Source organism: Amphibalanus amphitrite, unplaced genomic scaffold, assembly GCF_019059575.1.
Source record: "Amphibalanus amphitrite isolate SeventyFive unplaced genomic scaffold, NRLGWU_Aamphi_draft 001210F_arrow, whole genome shotgun sequence".
Classification (NCBI taxonomy): Eukaryota; Metazoa; Arthropoda; class Thecostraca; order Balanomorpha; family Balanidae; genus Amphibalanus; species Amphibalanus amphitrite.
The window spans coordinates 39,008-58,121 of record NW_024882704.1 but is presented as its reverse complement, the minus strand read 5'-3'; the positions used below and the strand labels follow the sequence as shown (position 1 = coordinate 58,121).

The 19,114-nt window shown below is 46.0% G+C and overlaps 1 protein-coding gene across 1 annotated transcript in view; it reads right to left on the bottom strand.

Annotated features, from left to right (window-relative positions):
• Positions 1–19,114, bottom strand: part of LOC122371145 (CAD protein-like) — a 117,663-nt gene that overhangs the window by 72,240 nt on the left and 26,309 nt on the right. The window contains exons 7-13 of the mRNA XM_043347276.1: positions 6,671–6,856; positions 4,887–5,064; positions 3,453–3,653; positions 2,874–2,994; positions 2,448–2,560; positions 1,923–2,073; positions 1,328–1,398 (exon numbers count right to left, since the gene is read on the bottom strand). Coding sequence (XP_043203211.1) covers positions 1,328–1,398; positions 1,923–2,073; positions 2,448–2,560; positions 2,874–2,994; positions 3,453–3,653; positions 4,887–5,064; positions 6,671–6,856 — 1,021 coding nt within the window. The remainder of the gene's footprint in view (positions 1–1,327; positions 1,399–1,922; positions 2,074–2,447; positions 2,561–2,873; positions 2,995–3,452; positions 3,654–4,886; positions 5,065–6,670; positions 6,857–19,114) is intronic.

Genomic DNA, 19,114 nt, shown 5'->3' with positions numbered 1-19,114 from the left:
CGTGTTAAAGCGTAAACCGTGCGGCTCATGTGCGCAGGTAACTGACGCATAAGCTGCAACGTGAGCTTAGTTACGCAAGACAAACGAAGGCGGTAGTCTTTTTGATAGGAAATGGCTTACAGACAGATCGAAGAGAATTTTGCATATTTTTCCTCCTTCAGCCAATGTATGTTCGCAGTAATCAATGATTCTTTAAATCAGTAGCAACTTAACCCTCGCCCTGGCAGGGCATTTTTCATAACACGGCCTGGCAGGGGGGGGGGTCGATGCGACCCCCCCCCCCTCGCGATTGGCTCCTATGGCACCTAGAAACACCAAATTTGGTAGGTAGGTGGGCCCCCTGGAGTTCTCGCCCCTGTGCAAATTTGGTTGCTCTAGGTCAATATTTAGGGGGGTTTTGGGGGGTATAAATGTAAAAATTTCGCTAAAAACAGGTCAAAAGTTTTTCGCTTATAACTTTTGATCTAATTAAGATAGAGCAAAAAGAAAAGCACCAGTGAACTCAGCACGTCAAGGCGCGTCGAATGATATACTTTTTAGCTTGCTTAAGTGTACTTAAAGTTTTTCTTAAATTTTAAGTAAACTTAAATTAATAAATTAAGTTAAAGTTGACCAAATTGCATCATATTGCATATCATTCGATTCGGCTGATCACCACGAACACAATGATACCATTTTTGAAGCTCTAGCGTCATTATGTGCCAAGTTATTGGCAAAAACGTCATTTGACCTCAGTTGACCTCATTTGACCTGACCCATGGATAAGTACACCAAACAAAGAAGCACCAAGTGACCTGCTGTTAAGTACTGTGGTTTCAAAGCACAAAAGTGATAAAACGAAGCGGATATCTCCAGTATTTTCCGAATTTAGTATTTTCCCATAGGCTTAACATTACGACGTAATGACCTCTAACTGACCTCAGGTCAGTGACCTCAAAAAACCCGAACTATTTGTTATACAACTTGGTGAACTTAGCACATCCTGAAAGTTTGAAGGAAATCAGTGCAAAACTGTGAGTTGGACAGGTGCAAAAAGAAAATTGAAATTTGACCATGACCTTGTACCGGTTTTTCTGACCTGGTGACCTGACCCAAGGTCACCCGGACCTGAAATTTTCAGGTCATATGTAAAAAGGTTGCCCCATAGGCTGTGCCAAATTTGGCGGCGCTGCGCGCCGCCGTTTTTACGCTATCTTCGAAAAACCTTAGGGGGGGTCGCATCGACCCCCCCCCCTGCCAGGGCGAGGGTTAAGCAGCGACTTTCTCCAGACCTGAGCACGTAGGTTTATTAACTCACGCAGGTCAGTGTGGTCATGTCAGTACTTACGGTAACACAGTTGTCGTAGGCATCTCTGACCACCTCATATTCCACCTCCTTCCAGCCCTTCAGCGACTTGTCTGAAAAAATAAATCGCCATTATTTCCACATAAATAAAAGACGGCGCCAGTCATTGTCCAATAATCCATTGTCACACAGTCTATCTAGCGACCAAACTGTTGGGATTCGGTTGACGTCTGGAATGGATTAATAATGTTCAACAAACACCATATTGTCTCTTTGTTTGTTTTGTTGGGTTAGGCCCTTTCGGTCTGACGAGACCATTTCAGGGCCGGAATGATGATAGGAATTAGGGGGAGACATTGGTCTGGGCGAGCACCCTGGTGAGTCGCCGGGACAGGCCGACCAGTCCCCCCCCCCCCCCCCCCCAGCACTCACCGCACCCGGCTACGGGCTTGCTCTTACGGGCATTTCCGCATGGGATAAAGTTGCCCGTCCAGCCCGGAACAGGGAGTTGAGACGTGGAGGATAAGGATTTGTTCTGAGGATGAAAATGACGGAACGGTGACCTTATGATGCCTTGTACTGACCTATGATGACTTGCGATACTGGCCTATGATAGTCCGTCGTGACCTTTACTCACCTATGATGACCTGCGGTGATCTTGCCAGCGCCGTGGTTACCAGGGCTCGCAGTCCCTCCGGGTTGCTGGCGAACCCTGAGCCGAGCCCTCCGAGGGCGAAGGCGGCCCGCGCCATCACGGGGTAGCCGAGAACAGCGGCGGCATCCAGCGCCTGGTGGCGGAGGCCGGAACTATTAGTAATGGTACGCGGCACCAGGTCACGACCAGCAGCCCAAAGGATGAATTGTGAGATGTTGCTTTGTCGTACTCGATGTAAATGATCACCTAAATTGAAAAAAAAAACTTTGAATGGCATGATAACATATTCCTTTGAACCATTGTTCCATTGCATTTTACATTTTACCATCTCCAGACGCATAATTAGCAAGTTACCGAATGGTGAAGGCATCAAACTCTTGCATGAGGGCTCCACCTGGCTACCAGCCGCGACCAGCTATCATTTGCCAGTGCCTATACCTCCATTTACTCTACTCTCATACCTCCCTCATCGGTACACCCTTGTCTCATTCACCACCGACCTCTCACCTGCTGAACGGTCTCGGCGCAGGCAGAGGGCGCCACCCTCTCTCCTATCTGTTCCACTTTGGCTGCGAACGCCTTTCTGTCCTCCGTCTCCATAATGGAGCGGATCGGCGTCCCTGGAAAACACACAGATGATGACTAGGAATCGGAAATAGTGACAGTGACGCATGACACAAATAGCGACTTAAGTTCAGCTTCTTCGTACTCGTTCTCGATAGAGGAAGCTGGAAAGGTCGAAGCGGATATTCACATCAACCGATGACAAATCAGAGTAGCTTACAATGTTTCCAGACATAACCGAGCTCCAAATACATCCTTTACCTGGCATACCTACATTTCTTCAGCTCGGCGACCTGTGCAATGCGCATACAACTAACTGATCGATTCCAACAGGTCCACTACCAGCCCAGGGTTCGGGAAGGGTCTTACCGAGCACTCTGACGCCGTACTTGGTGAGCACTCCGGCCCGATCGAGTGCCACGCCACAGTTCAGGGCTGTCTGTCCGCCGAACGTCAGGAGAATGCCGTCCGGATGTTCGGCGCGGATTACCTGTGGTGAGAAATAGGAAATGTTTAGTTTAACGATGGAGGTGAATGATCACCAACAGCAGCCGAAGGTCATCAATGGCTTATACAAATTCGTCTGCTGGTCATTTGTTTACTTTGGCCACCGAATATGCCGTCAAAGAAAAAAAGCTCATGCTTGAAGCCGATTTTCTAGTTCTAACTTTGCTCACGAGTGCGTTTTATTCACACCCCGCCACACAGCGAAGTCCGTTCGATCTGTCCCCAGCTGAGCATATCAACACCTTAAACCGATTTATGCAACCATAGACCTCTGTATGCCTGTATACCTGTATATCTGTCGGGTAGGTATACAGAGGTCTATGATACAACTCATCAATATATCCATCAGTCGCTACTTGACGCGTGAGGCATGAATTTAGTGGTCACTAGGATCCCCTGCCCCATCCTCCGACCCTCTGCTCGACCCTCCGATTCGCTCACCTGTTCCACATACTCGGGCGTGATCGGCAGCAGGTAGACCTTATCGGCCATGCCGCGGGACGTCTGCACGGTGGCGATGTTGGGGTTGATAAGTACCACCTGTACCTCCTCTTCTTTGAGCGCCTTGATGGCCTGGCTCCCGGAGTAATCAAACTCACCGGCCTGGCCGATCGAGAGGCCGCCCGAGCCCAGCAGCAGCACCTGGGGTGGAGGGGGGGGGGGGGGGGGGTTGAGGTACGAGAAGACGACATCGGTTCTGGCAGTATATTTGATTTGACATGGCTTGTACCATTTGGGATGGTTGGAGACGTCAATATATGGGTACCTAAACATTCTTTTAACACGCACAGTGGAAGGGTTGCGATTACTACGCCCAGTGGAAGGGGGGGGGGGCGGATGTCGCCCCCCCCTAAGATCTCAGCTCCCACTAGAGCTAGAAAGACGAAATTTGGAGGGTATGTGAAGGCCCTGGGGAACTCTGCTGTGTGTGAATTTCATGACCCTAGGTCAATATCTTCAAGGTCAAATGAGGTCAAATGTGGTCAAATCTGCCATATGAGCGACTTTTTTGCGTTTACACGCCGATAACTCAAAAAGTTACCGCCCGATTTTCTTTTTTCTTTCACTGTGCGAAAGGATATATATTTGTGAGTATGTATGGTGAATTTCTAGTCAATACAACAATAAATATGGCAGCTAGAAGCCTGCTAAGGGTAAGATGTCGCCGGCTGAAGCGGGATCGACCGACGCGGGAAACGCGGCAATCACAATTTTGTGTTTACACACTCATAACTCGAGTTGTTACCGGCCAATTTTCGAAATTCTTTGACCGTGAGATTGCCTGTACATTTCTTAGTCTTCTCACAAAATTTGACGCGAATCGAATATAATCAGCGGTAAGGAGCTCAGCGCGATGTAAAGACGAAACCGTCCCGCCCCGGCACAGTCTACAATTCAGGCGGCGCGCAACGGCTAGCTCCGGCCGCCGCGCCGCCGCGCCACCGCGGCGGCAGGATGTTTGACTTTACTCCGCTATTACAAGAAAAGTTGTGACCTGATTTTCTTATTTCTTACACAAGAAGATCCGCAGTTCAATTTTGTACAGGTAGCCAAAATTTCACATTAATATCATGTTTGCGGCGCGAGTTATTGGCGAAAAATAGGAGGGTGGGTGGAATCCGCCCTCCCCCTTCTACTGCTACTCGCAAAACATTACTGATACTTTTCCGTTAAGACTTTCGGCGATAGCATGTTGATCAATATTATGTTTGCAGTTTGCTTATCATGGTCAATTATGCTAGTTAAAAATGCTTACTCCTACCCAGGCGATGACGTACTCAAGATGAGATGAGAACGCCACGACAGACATCACTACACATTACACAAACGCAAGCCCTTTTCAATTATAATCCCCCTCACTCTCTCGCTCCCCACCTTCCTGGGACGCAGTTCGGTGACGGGCGTCTCTGGTGTAAAGGTCAGAGCACTGGAGATGAGGTCGGGCAGGTCGGCACGTTTCCCGGCCGCCGAGCGACGGACCGCCTCCAGAAACACGTCAAAGAGGCCCTCCAGGTCCTCCGGCCCGGCACTGTGCTCCGGGTGGAACTGGACGCTGCCGGTGGCGCACAGACGTGAGCAGGAATGAACGGGGGAGAACAATGGCGAAAAAACGAACATGGGAAAACAAGGTGGAATATATGAACAGCTTCATATATAAAAAGCATGGGAAAACAAGGTGGAATAAATGAAAAAAACTTCATATATAAAAAGCATGGGAAAAGAATCATAGAGTAGTGCTTACGAAGAACGCGTGAGATAAAAAAAAAACATCAGCAGAAGCGCCGATATCATGTGAGCACTGAACAGCCAGTACGGAGAGCAGGGTATTTAAAGACCACAATCAGCTGACAGGAACATTCTTACGAGCCTCTGGCACAAACAATTGTCAAACAAAGTAGACTGCTCCAGAAAAGATACACGATACATTCGAGGCATGTTTAATGTAGTTAAAAGGGACGCATAAATCCGTTGCACAGACCGTGGGAAAACTGACTAATGATGCCTTTAGCATACAGAAAATTGAACATGCAGCTTAATTACGAACATTGTTAGTCCAATCAGACAAAAATGAGTTTTCAAGCCTCTAATTGAATAGTTAAGAAGCCATTTTATCGGGAAAGCCATTACTATAATAACACTAATTTCAAATCGAGACGGGATCATAATCGGAACTTGACGCACTTCCTGAAGTATAAGTCAAAAAACGACAAAGTAAGTAATATTCCCTGCATTGTTTGAAATAAACGCGCGAGCGCTAATGTGCTACCTCACGCTATTGGCACAGAAGGAAATACTCATTAAATGGCAATGGCGCAGCAAAGCTATTCTGCACATGTCTTCACCGGAAACTTGAGTTGTTCATGTTTAAAAGCTGCAAAAAAAGAATACTGAACAAACTTTTAGAAATAACATCAAACAAAACGAGCATAATTTTTAGAGAAGGAATAATAAGTGTAAAAATCAAACATCATTTTGTACCGTTTAAGATTGCAGAAAACTATATACATATAGCAGTGCTACCTGATGTTATAGTGCGTTGTCACCCTTCCACATGGAAAGTGGTGCAGGTATCGAGTGACTTAATTAAGCTGAACTGGGCCACCGTTATACGGACGTTCTAATCTTTCACCATCAGTGACAGCGTACCCACATGCCTCGAGCCCACATCATGGGAGTGACATTGGAGCAGACTGCCTGCATATGCATTTTAGACCGAGTGAAAGTGTTGAGCGATTTGAATCGGGATCGCATAGGAAATAAGTATCGTGCTATCCCATGGAGACAGTGGATTCTGCTGCAATGTTAAAAATGGGAATTCTGAAGAGCGGTGTAAGCATTTACAGTCAACGTAAAAAGCAAAGGCGGTTATGAATAATTCAATTATTTGTGATCTTAGATAAGCGTTCACGGAAAGTTCTATGAACGACCGAAATCGAAAGCATTCCTCTCCTCCCATTCATCCACCGCTGTTTTCCTCATTACACAGACGTGCTATCACTGGCTCGCCGTCAACACGCCTGCGTCCCCCCCCCCCCCCCGCTGCCCCCTCCCCCACCCATACCGCACGGTGACGCACACTTCAAACAACAAGCCCCGTCTGAAAGTCGGCCGACGTTTCCGCCTCGGTGACCACGCAAGCAAACAAACAGCCAACCTACCTGAAGAACGGCTGCGACTTGTGCAGCAGTCCCTCGTTGGTTTTGTCGTTTGTGTTGGTGAAGAGGGGTTCCCAGTCGGCCGGTACCGAGCTGGCGTCCACAGCGTAACCATGGTTCTGCGAGGTGATGAAGCAGCGACCCGTGCCGTGGTGCGTGCACGGCTGGTTGTGACCGCGGTTGCCGTAGCTGAAAAAAAGAAAGAGTTAAAAAGAAAGAGGAATACAATATTCTAAATGGAAAATATTGACTTTATTCTACGTCTTTTACGTGACGGGAGTCTATGCACTGCTTTGAACGTTAACCCGCGCCCCGCTGGGGGGGGGGGGGCAGAATCTGCCCCCCCTCCCGTTTTTCGCCAATAACTTCTAAACGCGTTACGCCAGCGACGTCAAACTTTCAGTACCTTATTATACATCAATTTGACACGTTCCCTGAAAATTTGAGCGAAATCCGTCGGAAAATTTTTGAGAAATTGACGTTTTAGTGACGTCATGTTCGCCATTTTCGCCAAAAAAACGGCAAAATTTCAAACGCCGCTAACTTCTTCATTTTTAAAGGAATCAAGACGTAACAAAAAAGGTTATACGTGATTCTACTTTGTCTATCAAATGGCTATCTCGGTTTTTTGAAAATTTTGGATTTTGGCCAAAATTTTTCCAAAAAACTGACTTTTTTGGGAAAATATTTATAAAATCCAGAATTTTGAGTTTATCGAAAAAACCGGAATATATGTCAAAGAAGTGGTCTATGTGCACCTACATATCAATTTTTAGAAGAATCGGTTCAAAAATGTGGGAGTTATTCAAAATTTTATGACGTCACGACACACAAAAATTTTGAAAAATGAATTTTTTGGAAGTTCTAGACCTCGTACGGAAATAAAAATAGCACCTTTCGATTCGCCGTGAAAAACTGCATCGGATAGACACCTTTTTAGGCCTTAACAACCAACTTCAAAATTTGACCTCACTTGACCTGACCTTGACCTGACCTCGACCTGAAATTCATCCAGAGGTGGTCCATATCACTTATTGAGTGTGCCTATTGAATTCCATGAGTAAAATGACCCATAAAACATGTGTCGCACATGCCCTTTTCTATATTTTGTTTTTGGTGACCTGACCTGACCTGACCTGACCTTGACCTTGACCTTTGAATGACATTGTGTGCAACGAATATTGTCTTGGTAGTCTAAGAACACGTTTTGGGCAATCAGTCTCAGTCCATTCTTCGGCAACTACGGTGCAAGGCCAATACTGTAGAAACTTGCATTTTGTACCTTTGACCTGACCTTGACCTGACCTCTGACCTACTTAAGCAAAAAAAATTTGGGCTCTTAAGATCCGCCTTGTTGAGAGCTTTCGATTGCCGTTTTCCCCGTCTTTCTACGACCATCGCACAGTGGGGATTTTTCCGATCTAGCGCCTATTAATTCAAAAAATATTTTTTGGATTTTTGTTTATTTTTTGTGTCAGTAGGGCTAAGAAATGTCTGAATTTTTCATATATGGCATTGTTTTATCTGTATGTCCACAGCAAAACTAGGAAAAATGCGCCCAAAGTTCACACTCATGCGTGATTACTCAATGGGCTCAGCAAGGCCCGAAAGTATAGCTCAATTTCATTGTCCTGTCCTGTTGGTTTTAATCTTGCGAGGTCTTAAAGTTGCATATCGTCTGAAAGGCACCTTTATTAGGAATGGAATGGCAAACAGAAAGTATGCCACAACCTTACTAAGGTCACAAAAATGCCCTTTACAAAAAACCCTTACAGACACCATATTGAAGGAATTGTATTCTAAATAAATGTAGGAAATCAACAATGTTCTCCACACTTTTCCACTCCGAAATATATCCTATCGAATTCGCCACTTTCTTCTGCACAAGACAACGCCTAGTTTGGCTGCCGAAACTTGCCTGAACACGGAATATTCACATTAGAGTATCTTAACACCCCACTCGAGGAGCGCTAGGGCAAACAGCACGATATAGGTATGTTCCGGACATAGGCGAATAATTTTACTTCGTGATTTATATGATGCATATTTTCTGAGACACATTCATTAGGAATAGGATGACAAGCGTAAATTATACATACCCTAACCTTATTAACCATCGCACTTGTGGGGAGGGGGAGGGGGAAGGGGTCGGATAAAACCCCATGGTTTTCCGCAAATTACTCGCGCAAAAAGCGGCCGATCGCGCCGAAACTTTCGGTACCCTCGAGATCATCAATTTTACATCTAACCTAAAAATTTCATGACTCTGACCCAACTGACCTTTGACCTGTGGCATATTTCTCGAGACCATGTTTGGCCGGAATCGCGATTCGGCGTATGCCAGCTCACATTATCCGCGGTTTCCAGTCTTTTTGTGGTTTTAAACGTTCAAATATGTGAAATGATGTTGGTGCCATGCATAATGGTGGGAGTCAAGGTCACGTGAAGGTCAAGTCAAGGTCATTGACCTTTTGATGACCTTGGTTCACTTTTTCGAGTTTTACTTGTTTCTAGGGTAGTTTTTGGTGCTGATTTCGATTTTAGCAGCCATTGGAATATTTACGAAGTAGTTCTAGTGCCTTCGTTCCATGTTACGAAGCTATCAGTAGTAGGTGACACTTCTATGGATGGCCGGCAGGACGCCTACTAATTGATCTAACGTGACCTGACCTGACCTGGCCTAAATGCATAAAGACATCGTCTGTGATCAAAACTAACATGAAATTCGTGATCAGCACCCCAAAATACCCCGTAACACCCTAACTTTGCGAAGTTTCAAGAGGTCTCGATTTCCCAACTTTAGTTGGGTCATTAAACTGACTTGGAAAGTCAGCTTATGACCTTGGACTTTGAAATTGGATATATTCGGCCTAATTTCGTCATAGGCAGCACGCTTGACTTTTCCGCGAAGCTCTAGCTTGATCAGGGGCCAAACGGCTGAGCGGGGGGTACAATTGAACCCCCTATACTATGTTGATTATGCACATTTACAGGTAAAATTCTCACCAGGACACACCAGCCAACATCTGTGCACAATCTGGCTACAATTCTACCTATGGTTTGCCCTCTACGAATAAATAGGTGCTAGATCGGAAAAATCCCCACTGTGCATCGGTTCGGAAGTTAGACAGGGGGGGCAGAATCTGCCCCCCCCCCAGCAGGGCGCGTATGGCTGAATAGCCCAGCGGGGCGCGGGTTAACAAAAATAGATAAAAGTGGGGCGAATAAAAAGATAAACTAAAAAATAGACGAGAGCCAAGGCACTTCCTGGAACATTCCTCTTTGTCCAGCGGAAGAGATGAGATCAAGTAAACATTTGACCATATGGCAGCACACCTGCGTTTGTCAGATGAAACAGAAAGCGCCGAGGGAAAGTATTCTGCTCGAGCTCGTTTATCAGAGCCTCGGCCAGCAGTGTCACTGTGTGGGGAAAACTGTCGGTATGTCTGGCAGCGATTCACCGGCGGGAAAACGAGCACTCGGGATGGCTCACCAGATGGTGAGTTTCGGCGGATGGACAGCCAGGTGTAGAATGTGAGGAGATGAGGCGTGAGATAGCAGACAGCCGGGAAAATCGACAATGGAACAGCAGAGATAAAGGTGGCCAACGGGGAGAAACTGGGCGTGAGAGGAGATTGTGTACTTACATATTTATGCAAGGCACTGGATGACATAAAATGTATGAAATACATAATTTTCACAAAATATGGTACTGATGATGTGGAATACATCATAGGGGCATTCCATGTCAACCGGGACAGCCAAAATCGGCCACCTCTGCGATTTTGTTCAAACTTGGTATACTTATTGGCTATTGGGTGAAACCTCTGAGAGTGAAAGGATTTTGTCATATGCCCTCGGGCTACGGAGATATAAGTCTCTAAACTTCTGCTTTTTTAGCAGAATTGGACGTGTATTGCAATCTTGAAAGATCTATAGCTTCAACATTTTTGAAGTTATTAATTTCAAACAAACTGAAACGTGTACATAAGGAGTTATGCTAGTAAAATATTTGACAACTTTTACATTTTTCGGTGGTTTTGAATTTATTTTATTTTGAATTTATTTCTGAAAATGTAATTTGTGAAAAATGGGTACCCTTCGATTTTGCTCAAATTTAGATATTGTCTTCCACTACACGTAAGGCACAGGTGCTGAGAAAATTAGAGTGGGCCAACGATAACTTTGGATGATATAGCAACAAGTAGTGCAACGTAGCACGGGCGGTGGAAGGGGCCGATTTCGCTAACCCCACCAGTTTATCGCCAATAACTCACGACATAATTATTGTATTAATGTTAAACTTTCAGTATCTGTCCAGAATCGAATTGCAAATCCTCCCGTGCAAGAAATAGGTAAATCGGTCCACAACTTTTCTAGTAATAGCGGTGTAAAGTCAAACATTCCTGTCGGAGCGGCTCGGCGGCCGGCGCCGGCCGTTGCCGCCTGAATGGTAGACTGTGCCGGCGCGGGACGGTTCCATCTTTGCACCGCGCTTCTTACCGCTGATTATGATCGATTCGTGTCAAATTTTGTGTGAAGGCTTAAAAATGTACAGGCAATCTAATGTTCAAATAAATACGAAAATCAACTGGTAAAATTAAATTATTAGGGTGCAAACAGAATATGTGACTATGACGTTTCCCGCGTCGGCCGATCCCCGCCTCTGCCGGCGACATCTTACTCTTAGCAAGCCACTAACTGCCAAATTTATGGTAAGATTAACTAGAGATTCTCATAACACTACAAATGTCGTATAAAGGAAGAAATAGGAAAATCGGCCAGTATCTCTTAGAGCTATGGGCGTATAAACGCAAAATAGTCACTATAGCAAATTTGATCACGTTTAACCTCATTTGATCTTGAATATATTGATCTAGGACCATGAAATTGGCACACGATAAAGTTCCCCGCCTACAATTCAAATTCCTTTTTTTAAATACCTTTTTTGGCTAAACCGGGCTTTTCTCCCCTAGCGCTGGCCGCTGGGAGAGTCAGGCGTATTTTCTTTTTGCAACCAAAGAGAGGCGCTGCCCGGAGAATGCCCAATTTCATCATTAAAAACTGGCTTACGATGACCAGCTATCTTCGTGGCTTAGTAGTAAGTGTGCCGAGTGTACCCACCTCGAAATCTAAAGGTCGCCGGCTCGCAGCGGGTCAGCCTGAAGTGTTAAACACGGATTGTAGCATCTGGCCAGCCGGCAACTGTCGTGAGGGCTAATGTTCGTATCTCGGTAGCATTTGGCCAGTCGACAACTGCCGTGAGGGCTGTACATGTTTACGCGTGTTAGATTAGGTCAGGCTGGTCACGTCAGGTCAGGTTGGGTTTGCTTTGGTTTGGGGTAGAAAGAAGCATCTCCGGGTAGCGCCTCTCCTTGGTTGCTAAAACGAAACACGCGAGTGCCAGACATTCCGAAGTCGAAAAGGCAGTTACGTAGACGTCGGCCCATTCTGAATTTTTTATATGATGCAGCTAATGTATAGGAGAATAAAATATGTAAAAATCAGCAAAATCGAAGGGTACCCATTTTTCAGAAAATCAAAATTTATTTTTTGAATTTTAATTAAGTTCACTAATTAGTTAATAACGTCAATATTGTTATCCTCAAATTAAAGCCTGACCTATTCCCTCCATTTCACACTTTGTCTCGTGGTGATATGTCTAAAACTTCAGTGGTCATGACGCTCTAAAGATGATAATGTGCCTTGCCTAAGTCAATGTTTGATGACGTGTATCTCGGAAACGTGACGTCATATCTTGACAAAAATATGTCTCCATTCTTTTCACATATAGATGAGTAGTTTCACAAAGTTTCGCAAAAATCGGAGGAGGTGACGTTCAAAATGATCATTTTTTGTCCCACTTGACGTGGAATGCCCCCATATCCCCTTTCGACCGAGTTCTTTTTTAAGATCTAAGTCCGCTCCATCACCATGCTCGGACGAAGCTGCTCACACGGAGAGCTCATGGTGCTCATGGTACAAGTGAAGCTCATGGTGCAAGTCATCACGACTCATCGGTACAGACAACCGCAACAGAGCGAGACGGCCCTCTGTCGTACCCGGTTGAAAGGAGTCCGCAGGAAAAGAGGAGAGGAGAGGAGAGGAGAGGAGAGGAGAGGAGAGGAGAGGAGAGGAGAGGAGAGGAGAGGAAAAAACGATCAAAGGCGTTGCTAGTGATCGTCGAGCTGTGCACAATGTGCATTGAACTGATAATATTGCACAGGAAATCAGTATAATTTCAACCGTTTAACCACGACTTTTATTTGTCATTCATTTGTATTTTATGTCCATACATTGACTTCATAAAAAACCGTTTAATCGCTTGTTTGACATAGTTTTTTTTAATAGATGATTATAAAAACTATGTTGTTAACATAGTTTTCTATATAGATGATTATTATATATATATTTCTATATAGATAGTATCTAGCTGATAATACGGTTTATGCCGGCACCACCCTGCGAATCAAAGCAGAAACGCACATCTCCGATCTCCGAGATACGTAGCCACTTTCACCTTACTTGAACTTATCTAATCGTTTTATTCGCTCAGCCTAGCATACTTCCTGTGCATTTTCACCACGACACGAAGAGCTCCGATATCGTTTGACAGACAATATCCCACCACACAGCGCAATAGCTCGCCCTGCCGTGCCATTTCCCACCAAAACTGCACGCGTGTGCTCGTGCTGTGGGGTAATTCAACGACCGACACACCACCACTACAGTGCGGGCCTGTGCATGGTTTCCAGCCATTAGCGAGCGACACAATAGGCGGCAATGTCACGGTCATCGCGGTCGGTACGGGCTGAGGTGGGCTGACGAGTCCTCTGTGAAACGCCGGGCAGCCCAGCGACGCAGCCGGGCGACGGGACAGAGAGGCAGGCAGTGGTGGAAGACGTCAATAATTGGGGTATCGAGAAACATGTGTAATGGCGGGGCCTGAAACTGGGAGACCAAACTGGAAAGGCGGTAAGAGGGAGACTGACAGCGTGCAGTAGTGGGGAGATGAAGAGAAGAGAGCAGGGTTGTATACCAATCAAGTCGATTGAATTGATTGATTTGATTCAACGCGTATTTTGAGTTGATTGGATTGAGTCGATTGACTTTTCGAGATGACTGGTTGACTGACTCGTTTGACTTTAGCGACTGGTTGACTGATTTGATTCCCGAAAATTAGAGTGACTCGTATGATTGAGTCGATTGAATGGAAAGTTCAAATAAGTTTTAGTTGACGAAAAATAATGACACCAACTGATGACATCAAAGATCACAAAACTACACTGAAAACTGCTTGTCATCACAACTGCAATATGGGGTAGATGGCCAAATAAAGAACAGAGCCTAAACATTAACAGCCAACTTTGATTTTCAACTGCAATAACTGCTCCAATCCTGTGAAAGAACCTGGCGATGCACCTACCTACCTTTCTGCACTCAGCAGGAAACTTTGTTTTAATCCAGATGATGAACTCACTGAACTCTATAAATATCTGAAACCCTTATAACCATTATGAAACCAGTATAGAGTTCAGTGCTGAAACTCCTACAAAAAATAACTGAAACAAAAGCGCCGTTTTCGTCTCGCTAATTACGTTTACGTAAATTAATAGCTAATTTGCTGCATTGTTTAATTTGCAGCAGAACGTTTGTTGATCCTTTTCTCCTGAGAGCCTAAGCATAACATATTTAATATATTTCATTTTCCTTAAAATATTTTACCGAATATTATTAAGTGGTTTTATTTCAAATGAAATAATAATTAAAACGAAATTGGTGCTGTACAACCGATTTATTTTATGATGATCTACCATACTTCATGATAATCAATGACGTCATCTTACCAAAAAATCAAAAGACGTAGAATAAGGATTTATAAAAGCTTAGCATACTTATCGGCAAAACGTTTTCTTTGTTTTTTCGCAGTCGCACCGTGCCGTTTTAGCGTTTTAATTTTCCTCGTTCCTGCTTCCTTTGTCCTTAACTTATCCTGTGGTTCCAGAGTCCCTGTCCTTTCCATTTCCTTTTAAATATATTTTCAATGCTCATCCCTATCCCCCAGTCCTAACAGTTTCAAATTGTATTGCAATAAAATGTTATGAATTCTTCACATATAACGTACTAGTATCTACCTTCGTTGGCACTGTTGGTAGCCAGTGACACATCTAGGCAGGTAAGTAGGTACCTACCTGCTTTCCTGCTGTCTTCATAAAGCATACCTAATGAAGTTGTCAAATTTGTAGCACATTTTCAACACTTTCATATGGTGTCAGTGTGGCATGAAACCTAGCTAGGTTCATTATGTTCAGGGTTCAATTCAGAAGAGCTCCGCATAACTCACATAAGAGACAGACGGGGGCTTTACATGGGGTAGATGGCCTGATGACTTAGCTGGAATATGGCCAAAATTAAATTGACAACTTTTAGGTGAAAGGTGGTGATTTGGGTTAAGGGGCGTTTGTTGAAGTCAACTACTGGGTTATTTTGCACCCATTAAATGAAACTTCTGCTCCAATTCTACCCATTGAACCTCAATATCATGATCCACCTGTCCATCACTAGGTATCCTTCCTTATTACATAGAAACTTTGAATGGCATGGCAATTTATAATTTTAAATGACAATATTTTTGTTTCTTCTGTAGGTAGGTAGGTAGGTAGGTAGGTAGGTAGGTACACCAGACTGCTATGGACACTTTCCAAGTTGGTGGGGCAAAAAACCTAATGTATATCTTGGTTTGAGTCGTTTGATTGAGTTGATTGATTCCTTTCATTGTCGCGTTTGAGTCGATTGAATCAATTCCCGAAAACTGATCTGACTTGATTGATTTGATTGGTTTCCCAAATTTGTCGTGATTGAATTGATTGCTATTGATTGAGTCGTATACAACCCTGGAAGAGAGATTGCAAAAGAGCAAATGTTGGATGTTGGAAATAGAAACGGAGCTGATGAGGCAAATACAAACATAGTTGGCCGATGTTGGGATGTCGGTACACATTGCACGCACGCTGCAAGGCAGGTCTTCTGTCGGGAAGCGCTTAGATCACATCACGCTGGAAGTTTGCCAATTAAACACATTTTGCCTAGTCACGCTCATGGGTTATTCATGAGATTGCAGGGCCTATTTTAACATGTTAACTGGGGGGGGGGGGCAAATGCCCCCGCACTCAACAGAATTGCCCCCCCCCCCAGTCGTCGAGATGTGCCCACTATAAAAATGGGCATAAAGGAACACGGTGATAAACATACAACTGTGACTTGTTTTGCAATGGATGTCAAATGAGTCAGTCTGCAAGTAATGACCAGTGGCGGATCCAATGGTGGGTCATATGGGTTATGACCCCCGCCCCCTTTGGCCCGGGGACACCACAGGCCTGCCTGGGGCACCACCGGCCTGTCAGGGGCACCACAGACCTGTTGGGAGCACCATCGACCTAGGAAGAGCACCATAGGTCTGCCAGGGGCACCACAGATCTGCCAGAGGCCCCACCGGCCTTGCAGGGGCGCCACCTTGGGCCTGTCAGGGATACCACCACAGGCCCGCCAGGGGCACCACAGGCCTGCCAGAGGCACCACAGGCCTAGCAAGGGCACCACGGACCTGTCAGCGACACCACGGGCCTGTCGGGGGCACCTCAAGCTTGTCAGGGCCAAGGGACACCACAGGCCTGTCAGGGGAACCAGAGGCCTAGCAGGGACACCACATGCCTGGCAGGGGCACCACCGGCCTCGCAGGGACATCTTGGGCCTGTAAGTGGCACCACGTGCCTGTCGGGGACACTCCAGGCTTGTCAGGAGCACCACAGTCCTCTCAGGGCCCAGGGGCACCAGCGGCCTAGCAGAGGCACCACCGGCCTAGCAGGGACACCAACGGCCTCGCAAGGGCATCATGGGCCTGTCAGGGGCACCACGGGCCTGTCGTTGGAACTTCAGGCTTGTCAGGGGCACCCACAGTTCTTTCAGATGCACCGGCGGCCTAGCACCATGGCACCATGTTTGGCCGGGATTGCGATTCGGCGCATGTCGCCTCGCATTAGCCGCTCGTTTGCAGTCTTTTCGTGGTTTCAAACGTTCAAACATGGGATATGATGTTGCTCCCATGCATTAGGGTGGGTGTCAAGGTCACCGGAAGGTCAGGTCAGGTCATTTACCTTTGATGACCTCGGTTCACATTTTCGAGTTCTATAAGATTCTAGGCTAGTTTTTGGAGCTAAATTCGAATTTAGCAACCATTTGACCGTTTGCGAAGTAGTTTTGGTGCCTTCGTAACATGTTACGAGGCTGTCAGAGGCGGTTGCCACCTACTACGAACACCCGGCAAAACCCTTACTGGTTGACCTGACCTGACCTGACCCGACCTGGCCTAAATGCATGAAGACATCATCTATAATCATAACTAACATGATATTCGTGATCATCACCCCGAAAAAACATAGCAGCCACCCTTTACGATGCTCTAACAGGTCTCGATTTTCCCGACTTTTGGGTCATTGACCTGACCTGGAAGGTCAAGTGATGACGACCTAGGACCTTAACACTCGCCGGCACAGGCCATTTTGCGTCCTTCGACGGCACAAGGGGGGTTGGTACGACCCCCCCTCGCGTTTGGCCCCTGATCGAGCTAGAGCTTCGCGGAAAAAACGAGCGTGCTGCCCGTCACGAGAGGAAGCCGATGATATCCAATTATAATGTCCTAGGTCATCGGGTGACCTTCCAGGTCAGGTCAATGACCCGAAAATCGGGAAAATCGGGACCTGTTAGAACGTCGTAAAGTGTGGCTGCTATGGGGTTTTTCGGGGTGCTGATCCGAATGATATCATGTGAGTTTTGATCACAGATGATGTCTTCATGCATTTAGTCCAGGTCGGGTCAGGTCAGGTCAACCAGTAGGGGTCCTGCCGGGTATTCCTAGTAGGTGTCAACCGCCTCTGACAGCTTCGTAACATGTTACAAAGGCACTAAAACTAGGCTTCGTAAATGTTCATCGGGTTGCTAAATTCGAATTCAGCTCCAAAAACTGGCCTAGAAACATGTAAAACTCGAAAAAGTGAACCGAGGTCATCAAAGGTCACTGACCTGACCTGACCTTCAGGTGACCTTGACATCCACCCTAATGCATGGGAGCAACATCAAATCACATGTTTGAACGTTTGAAAGCACGAAAAGCTTGCAAAAGCGCGGCTAATGCGAGTCGACATACGCCGAATCGTGATTCCGGCCAAACATGGTCTCGGAAAGTAGGTCACAGGTCAAAGGTCATTTCGGTCAGGGTCATGAAATTTTCAGGGTAGGTGTAAAATTGATAAATGCGAGGGTACTGAAAGTTTCGTTGCAATCGGCAGCTTTTTACGCGAGTTATTCGCGAAAAAACCTTAGGGGGGTTGACAACCCCCCCCCCCTGTGTCGGCGAGGGTCGGCGAGGGTTAAAATTGGGTATCATCGGCTTCCTTTCATCACGGGCAGCACGGTCGTTTTTCCACGAAGCTCTAGCTCGAGCAGGGTCGAAACGGCAAGGGGGAAGGTCCAACGGACCCCCCCCCCCCATATACGTGTACGTTCGCAGCTGGAAAATACCAATACGGGCGAGGGTTGATGGATTATTAGAGACAATTTTCCAGGTTGCCCCCCCCCCAGTCAAATTCCCTTAAAATAGGCTTTGTGAGATTGTCCGATGCAAACAGCCCGCGACCTCTCAGCAGATCCTTGCGGTGAAAGATGAAAGAAAACAGTCCGCAATGGGTTAAAGGGACACTCCCACCTTAACCCTCGCCCGTAAACGGCGATCTGCCACCTTCGCCCATGCAGGGGGGGGGGGTTGGTGCGACCCCCCCCTTGGCGTTTGAAAACGGAGCGTCGTAGAGCTTAGCGGAAAAGACCAACGGATTGCTCTCGCCGAGATCTCGCGATTGGTGGTATATTTTTTGGTCCTAGGTCAACATTTGACCTACTTTTGACCGGTCAAAGGTCAAATTTTCGGAAAAATAGACTTTTTTCAACCTTCCGCGGCGATTGCGGCAAAACGGTGGGAGATATCGACTTGAAACCTTCACTATCGTGTTCCTTGATCAATTCTCTATCGTTTGGTATGTATTTCGTTTCCCTAGCTCTAAAAATGGCGCGTTGGGAGCGCCGGAAGTCGGCAAGGTCACAGTCGGCGGCAGAAATTCGAAAAATCAAAATTTGAATTTTTGAAATCTGATTGTATTTTTGGATTTGGGAGGTCCATTTGCTCCCTATAGAAGCTAATATTGCTGCATATTCCCATTGAGGTGACAAGAATTAGCAAAATAGTGGTTCGGGCGCTTTTCAAAAATAGTACCGGACGCTGTTCCTCTTGTGACGTCATAGCTCCGTGACCTGACCTGACCCGGTCAAGTTTCTTATACCATATGATAGCCAATACTTGCCCCAACATGCATGGGAAGTTTCATCACGATCCATCAAC